The 8,542-nt window shown below is 48.7% G+C and overlaps 1 protein-coding gene across 2 annotated transcripts in view; it reads left to right on the top strand.

Moving 5' to 3' along the window:
* The first annotated feature begins 286 nt into the window (after nt 1-286).
* The window catches only part of MYZAP (myocardial zonula adherens protein), a 90,412-nt gene continuing 82,156 nt past the window's right edge, over nt 287-8,542 (top strand). For both annotated transcript variants that reach the window (XM_058737599.1, XM_058737600.1), the window contains exon 1: nt 287-443. In XM_058737599.1, the coding sequence (XP_058593582.1) occupies nt 378-443 (66 nt within the window). In that variant the 5' untranslated portion in view covers nt 287-377. The remainder of the gene's footprint in view (nt 444-8,542) is intronic.

The raw sequence follows: 8,542 nt of genomic DNA, 5'->3' as shown, positions 1-8,542 counted from the left end.
GGTGGCGGTGGGCCGCTGAGTACTGTGAAGATGAACAGGCAGGTGGACCTTGACACCGCAGGCGGCAGGGAGAGCCTGGGCGTCCAGGGGTTCCAGGGCTCCCGCCCGCCCCTGAACAGACCCTAGGCGGGCGCAGCGCCCCGAGCCGAGGACTGCGTTCCACTTTGGCCAGGTCCGCGCCCAGGGGAGAAAATGCAGCTAGACGGGTCGGGCGAGAGCGCTCGGGCCCCGCCCCCGGCCCCGCCCCTCCGCGCACCCTCCCCGCCGCAGCCGGAGCAGCTCCTGGGCCGCCCCGCCCCCCGCGCAGGGCGGGCTCGGCGCGCTTATTCCGCCCCGAGGAGCGCAGCCGCGGGCTAGCCGCTGGCCGCCGCTGCGGGATGCTGCGCTCCACGTCCACCGTCACCCTGCTCTCGGGCGGCGGCGCCGGGGCGCCCAGCAGGAGGGTGAGTAGCTGGGGGCGGGAGCCGCCGCAGTCCCGCTTCCCCGACCCGGCAATCCGGCTGTAGCGGGGTCTGGCGTTGGGGACGCGCGGGAGCGGGGCCCCGACCCCGACGCCCTACCCTGGACTCAACTCTCCCGTCCTGTCCCAGCTCCGGCCGTGACCCTTCTCTTGATGCCCAGCCAAAGGCTCGTAGGGCTTAGGGGACTTTGTGGAATTCCCAGAAATTTCCTCTCCTTCCTGCCTTCTCTGTCAGGCCACGTTTATTGGCGGCACGAGTTTAAAAAGCAAGGGAAACAATTTCTGTGGTGTGCCTACTTGAGACTCACAGGTAATGAATATCTTTAACACCCAAACTTGCCTCCTTTCAGCGATTAAAAGCAAAGGTCACTGGTCCCCGCTGGTGATAGAATAACACCTATTCTGGAGTGAGTTTAGCGAAGGTAGGCTTCACCTGACAAGGTAGAGATCAGCAGCTGGACACCTGGGAGCTCAGTGGTGTGGGACTGGGGTTTATGCAAACCACTTTGTTCATTCTGATTTAAACATTGCATCTTTCCTCATCTCCCCAGATGCTTTGTGAAAGATGGTAGGCACGTGCTGTTGTATCTTTCCCATTCTGTATCTCTTCCAAGATCAGTGCCTCAGAGCGCACTGCCAGGGCCTTGGGCGGTGGCTTTTTAGTTCATCCCTTCTTCATAATATTCATATTTATCAATCAGTGCTTCTTTTCAGTGGTTGAGATTTCTCTTATCATGTTCCCCAAGTTTTAGCTAAACAGATGCTTAAGTCCGAGCCAGGACCCCCTTTGGCACTCCCATCTTCTAGTCTCATAGACATACCTGTTTACGTTTCCATACCTCAACCAGGTGACTAGCAGTCCCCTTATGTGCTGCCTTCCTTTAGCTCTAGAAGGAAGACCTGTGTTACTCTTGGGTGTGGGCCAGGTGATGGATTCTGAGGGGGGCAGGTGTGTGCACACGCCCGTGTGTATGTGTGTGCATGTGTATACATCAGACACCCAGGGTTGACAGAACTCTGGCTTCTCAGTTATTAGCTTTGTAAAGCAAGATCCCCATTGGGTCCAAGTGGGTTTCCATTCACAGTCCCAGCCTTACTGCAAGACAGGCATTTGCCTTTTTTTCTATTCTATGGAAATCTTGCTCAGTTGGAACACAATTGTGATTGAGAAAGAATGAAGTCACTGAAAAACCAGCCCTGGGCCTAGACAGAGGCACGGGGGGGGGGGGGGGGACCAGAATGCATGAAATAGTCCAGTCCTCCTCCAGAGATGGGTGGCTAGAGTGGGTGACTGCAGATGTGATTAGTGTACTAGGTAGCCCTTCTGAAGATTGTTTTTCTCAAATGTTCACTTTCAAGTATTTCATTGTAAGTAGCACAGTGGACAGACTATTGGAAAGGCTTTGCCTTTTGAACAAGACAACCAAAGTACCTAGGACCAGAGGGGTCAGGGAGCTGAATCACCATGTAGGGCTGTTCTGAGTGCATGAGTACTGGTGCACTTGTTCAGGAAAGAAGATTTTTACAGGTTCCAGGATTCCCTTCATGATTTCCAACTCTGCTCATGATTTGCAAATGCCACGGGTCCTGTCTATGTGTATGTGTATGGGGGGCATGGTGAGAAGATACGATCTGTTGCTTGATTTTTTTAAACAACACTTAGAGATTTCCTTCTGGATGATACAGGGCTAGGTGTTGGGGCCTACTCTGCCCGTGGAGGCAGTCATTGTCACAGACTACCGTCATACAAAGTGATGGTTGTTATAGTGGGGTCCATTGTGAACAAAGTCGGGTGAAGCTAATAGGAAGGGTTCTTCCCAAAGCATCTGAGGAAGACCTCCCTTTTCAGGAGATACTGGAGTTCAGTCTTGAAGGGTGCATAGGAGTTCGTGGGGCGATTGATAATGGGATACTGAAAGGAAATATCACTCATTTAAATGAAGCTCTTGGTATATATTGTATCATAATGGCACATTGCATTTTCTTTAGGGCAAAAACGTTTATTTCTTGGAAAGATAAGAATGGGATGTCTTGAAATTAAAATTGTAGACTAAGTAATCATGGAAATTGTTCCTGAAGTTGAAAGTCTGTCAATAAACTCTGTATCATCCTGTCTTTCCTCTTGGCTGTTATTGGACAAGTGATGGTCTTAAACAAGAACATGCTAGCCATCAAAATACCATTTCTGTTTTGTCCAAAGAGCTTACCAAATTAGGGACTGCAGAGGAACCAGGTTATGTTGGTCCAGATATTCAAGTAAACTAGCAATGGTGGTGACAGCTGACACTGAACAGGGAGTTTTCTGAGTCAGCCAGCCAGGGAGGTGCAGCCAGACCAGACTGTCACCAATTATCCCTTGTTCAATGGCTGCCACCTACAATTTGTACTTCCTTTTTATCTGAAATCATCTCTCAAAGGGGGGGGGGGACTGGTGGGAGAGTAATTTCTGTCAGCTGATAAGCAAAGCTCTGAGTGGCATTTACGGATGCCAACCCATTTACGGGTTGTGAAATTAAAAAAAACAACAACCCTACCTTCAGTTGCGCACTAAAAATAGTTTTATCTGTGGCAACAACAGGAAGATAGATTGGCTGGAGAAGAACCATGGATGGAAGGATGACCTTAGAGAATGGGGGGAAACATTAAAAAAACTATGGACATTGCTTCATGATTTTGAAGGGAATTTTGTAAATGAAGTCAATCCCACTAAATGAGCCTTTGACATGAAAGGTCAGTTGTGTGGCCAGGTTGTGCTCTTTGCTGGGGGAAGGCACATGTTGCTTTGTGCAGCCAAATACTTTTGGTTCAGCTGTTGAGCCGGGGCGATGAGAGGCATGCATCTGTCAAGAGTTTCCTCCAGCATCACACTGTCTTGATAATAAGAGACTCTTGGCTGGTGTTGACGGTATCATGGCCCCTGGGTGGCTCATAAAAAGAAAAACAAAACAGAAGCAAACCCAAAAAGTCCACAAGGATAGGACTGTCTCGTAGCCTGCTCTTGCTGATAATTCTTTCTATTTGGCAAGGGCTTTTTTTTGTCAAAACCCGGCTGGCCTGCCAGTTATCCCTCCTTCACTAATGCACACTCTCCTAGGTCCCATTTCTGTCTGACTGGCTCAAAAGAATTTTCCTTAGGTGGCCACTGAATGGGTCAGACAGGTGTTTACCTCACTTCCTTTTCACAGAAACATCTGTGTGCATAACTTCTGTATCTGTGGGCTCTGTAGGAAAGGACATGGCATCGGGTGTCTGGGAGAAGTTAGCTAGCTGCAGCACCCACCAGGGATGGGTGGGTAGGGGGCCCATTGCACCCAGGAAGCACGCTGGCTCCTCACCAGGGCCTCCTGGAGCCAGCCCCTGACAGACCAAGTTGCAAAGTTTTGGAACCCTGGCATCCTCAGGGCTTAGCCCAAAAGCCTCTCCCACTAAAGTATGACATCTGTGCTTTGGTTCACCCATCTTCCTGTGTCAGAGGTAGGACGAACAGACCTGAGTCTTGGAGACTCTTAAGGAAACTCAAGATAGCGATCCCTTGGTTGTCCTGCAGAGGGTATGGAGTGGGATTCTGGCTGGTTCCTTGTCTCCAGTGCCCCGTGGGAGGGCTGCATATGTGGTCTGTGTCATGGTTCGTCTGCACTGAGTGTGCACACAAGAAACCCAGATGCTCGGCTTCTGATCCCTTGGAAAAGCCTTTCAAGTCAGTCAGCCTTAAAAATCGCCTAATTGAGCTCAAGGAGCTGTGGATCCAGGGCTAACTAACCAGAGACCATGTTGAAAAGGTTCCATCTGAAATACTTGAAGCAATTACTTGCGTCATGGCCTTAGGGCTTCCCGAAGTGAGCTCTCCCAGCCTAGAACAGTTGCAGTGTTCTCCAAGCACACGGAAGAGTCACACGGGGGTATTTCTCTCTGCCCCGCTTGAGGTGAGGGATGGTGCTAAATTTCAGTCACGCTGCTGACTCTTACTTACACTTTAAGGCCAGAGTGCTATTTCTAAAATGCAAAATACAGAGCCCAATGACTCTGCTTCAGGAGCCCCCTTTGTCCTGCCAGCAGCGGCTACAAATTCCTTACTTTAGCATTCAGGCCTTTCTGATCTGGCCTTAGGCTTCCTTGTTCCCGTCCCACACTTGTTCCAAATATTCCAAATTTCTTGCCATTCCCAAACCTTTCATGCTGTTCCTTGCCTCTTTCATGCCTCTCTGATGAAGGGGCAGCTTCCAGGAAGCCTATCTGAACTCTCCTTTTCCGTGTTCCCCTAGTGGCCTGTGCACCCTGTCATTGCTTGCATCCACTGGCTGTGATTAACTACTTGAGGAGAGGGGTTAGGGACCCTCCCTCCCTAGGCCTGGTGTAATTGGTATGTAAAAAGAGGTGTGTGTCATCAGGGTCCTAAAGAAGCCACACTTCACACTCAATTGGCAAACAGGAAACCAGGAAGAGAAGCTTGGGCTAAAGCCAGCCCATCGCCTCTGGCTCACCTGGGCAGGAAGCAGGTGACAGATGGATGTGAGTGCTGGCCCAGGTGAAGAGTTTGATGGTTCTGGGAAAGCCTCCAAATATTCCAGTCTCCTCATCCTGTTGAACAAGTTGGAGTTTCATTCCATTGGTTAAGTCAGTGGTTCACCCTAGTTATATGTAGAATCACTGAGAAGCTTAAAATATCTAAGCCTCAGACTCATTTAAGCCAGACTGTTTAAATGAGAACGTCTGAAAAGTAGAGAATAACACCAGTATTTTTCAGGAAGCTCCTCAGGTGATTCTAATGTGCAGCCAAGAATGGGAACTATCTCTTGAATTATCACTGTCTCCTTATAGCTTTCTTGGAAATACCATCCTGAGACAGTGTTCTGGAAGCTTCCTTCAAGTTTGGAAGGAGCAGGGTCGGGGCAGAGCAGGAAGTCCTAACACCCCAGGTCGCACTGCTCTTTGTGTGCATTCACTTACCTGCATTTCCTGTCTGTATTATGGCATTCCTGGGCACATTGTGTGCTTGTCCAGAAGAGAGCCATTGAGAGCAGGAAGGAGGAGCACTCACTGTCCTTGTCTTCATGAATTTTGTTTGGTGTCAGTCCTGACACAGGAAAGAGGGGCTCTAGAGCACTTTATACCACCTACAAAAAGTGTCCCTGTATGCAGATAAGCTACTGTCCCCTGGGCCATATTTGGCCCTCTTGGCTTGTTTTGTTTGCCTCTGAGATATGAATGTTTTTTATGGTGGTCTGCAAAACCTAAATACTTACTATTTGGCCCTCTACAGAAAAGGTTTGCCCCACCCTGATGTAGATCATCAGGCCTGCAAGTTCAGGGCCACAGCAGAGCTAAGAGGCCTACTCCAGGTGGGGCATGCCATGTCTCACATAGCCTGACCCACATACTCCAAAGATTTTATGCTTGTGCTGAGCAGAGTGTGGTGTGTGTCCTTCCAGCCACAACCACAGGGACCACACCTGCTCTTGTTAGGTGGAACTGGGCAGGAACCCACAGTCACAAAGTGGACCAGGCCTTAGAGAAATGTAAATACATTTGGCTAATTTCCTTAGGGAAATCTTTGTAAACTGATTAGCAAGACCGTCCACCCCCACCCCATCCCTGGGTCATCTTCTCCACCCCTTTTTATTCGAGATGATAGTTTTCTCTTTGGTAAGCCCAGGTGCTGAGGCTGAGAGCATGATGGTATGTGGATCTCTAGATTCCCCCATAGATGGAGACCCAGCCTTCTGCCTCCACAAAGAGGGGGTGGGTAGGTCAGAAACAAAGCCCCAGACGACTTGGGGCAGCTCCCAGGTGCCCTGAGTTGCAGACAAGGCTTTGTTGTGAATTTTCATGTGGAGGAGGCTTGACTACTAGCTGCTCCTCCCTGTTGTCCCTACCAGAGGGGGTGGTTTGAAGAAAGTGGAAGGCTCCCTGGGGAGTTTCACACTGTGTTTTAATTCATCTTAAAAAGAAACTCATACTGACATTTAATTTACTGAGCAAGTGCCCATTATGTGTTGATACTATGCTAAGCACTGTAAGAATAGCAAAAACAAAGCACAAAGCTTGCTTGATCTCTCCCCCTATTATTTCCTTTCTGTTCATGTTGTAATACATGGAATATAATGGGAAGTACTCAATTTTTTGAGTCCTTGAACTCAGATTTTAGTGTTAGTCCCTTCCTCCAAAGGGAATGGCTTTGATTGTTGAATTGCTCCTGATTGTCTAACACTAGAGACCTTACTTCTCCATCAGGCATTTGTAGCTTGTTAGAGTTTGGCCCCTACCTGTTTGTTTTCCTCTTCACTCTAGTGTAGGCTGCAGGCCCACTTGCAGTCTCAGAACATTCGCACATCTGTGCCTTTGGCCAGGCTGGAGCAAATTCCTTGCCTGGTAGTGTTTGCTGTTATTCTGATGATGGATTCTCCAAACCTCAGTGAACTGCAAAGTCTTACTATCTTTCTATACCTAGCTCAAATGTCACCTCTAGGAGCCTTCAGTATACTCCCGTGTCCAGTTAAGACTATTGTTTTTCTTATATTCTTACTGCTGTGTAAGGAAATGCAGTTCTACCATGCCTTAACCACCAAGGTACCCTGCCTCTCAGGACTTTGTGTTGGTTACACTGAGTGTTCTTATTTGCTTTGTTTGGGTATGTTTTTGGATTCTGAGCTCTTGGGAATATGGCTGTTTCTTTTTCATCTTGGTAACCTCATTGCCCTTAAAAATATTTTACAAGTAGTGGGTGCTCTGTAACCTAGTGATGAAATACACTGAATCTACCACCTTCCTGCTTTTGGTCCACTGGAAGATTCCCTTGCCTGTAGGGACAGCTAATCCCATAACTGTGGTGTTCCCACTAAGTAAGATTCAGTTTTCCTCAATGCTCAGAATACAGGGCTGAGCCTGCTGCTGTGGGAGCAACAACAGCTAGTAGGTGTTGACACATGTATGTGTGTGTGTGTGTGCACTTGTGCAAGTCTGTATATGTATTTACACACGTGTGTATACATGTGTGTGCATCGGATGGGGTGCAGGAGAAAAGCACTTCCTTTTCTCTGCAAAATTATGCTATGGATTAGAGCAGCCTATCACAGAAGATTATTGAACATCATAGACTTGGATTGCCTACCTGGTGTGAGTTACACTTTGATGTTTGTGCAAATGCTAGCTGGTTTCAACCGGTCCAGGCAGCCTGGAGTCAGAAGTTTGCCTTTCTCTGGCAGAACTCGGATTCCCATCGGTGCTACTGCCTGTCAGCTGGGAGAGCTGCCGCCTAGCTGGAATGGGTGGTTTGTCTTTGGCCAACATGACTGATGGTGAGCTCTGAAGGTTTGGTGCAAAGTTGGCCACATTGGAGGCATGTAGTCCTGGGGCTATGAGGGGATGAAGCTTGCCCATAGGAATGTAAAGATGGAGAGTGATTGTGAAACCAAGTCACTGAGTTGAAAGAGCTGGAGTTTTTAGATCCAGAAGAAAAGAGGTTCAGAGGGAAGGAGGCCTGTGTAGAGAAAGGGGAATTCTATTCCTGCCCTGAGGGCAACCCCAGGTCCATTAGGGAGGAGTTCTGAGGGAACAGGAAGCTGGAGGTGCTGGGTAGCAAAATGGGGTATCTCGAAGGTAGGTGACCATGTGTGTGGAAGTGCTAACATATATTCCACATGGGCTCTTTTACCTGTGCATGGAAAATGTTATCCTCAGTCTCCCACCTGGAAGGTACATTGGTGGGTAGGGGGGTTCCTCTGTAGGTCGGCAGTTTGGACTTAAAAGGTCTTTTACAATCCCATCCCATTCTGGGTTTGTGGGCTGCAGGGTGGTTTGCTCAGAGGCCACCCTGTGTATGGGTGCAGACCAGGTCAGGGGGTATATTAATTTGCTAGGGCTGCTGTAAAAAGTACTCCAAACCAGGTGGCTTAAACAACAGAGATTTATTATCCTCTGGTTGGGAGCTAGAAGTCCAAAATCAAGGTATTGACAGGGTTAGTTCCTTCCAAGGGCTGTGTGGGAGTGATCTGTTCCAGGCTTCTCTCTTTAGCATGTTCACATGCTCTTCTCCCTATATATGTCTGTCTGCAAGTTCCCCTTTTTATAAGGATATCTGTCATT

This window comes from Neofelis nebulosa, chromosome 7 (assembly GCF_028018385.1).
Source record: "Neofelis nebulosa isolate mNeoNeb1 chromosome 7, mNeoNeb1.pri, whole genome shotgun sequence".
Lineage (NCBI taxonomy): Eukaryota > Metazoa > Chordata > Mammalia > Carnivora > Felidae > Neofelis > Neofelis nebulosa.
This window is presented reverse-complemented; position numbering and strand designations above follow the sequence as displayed.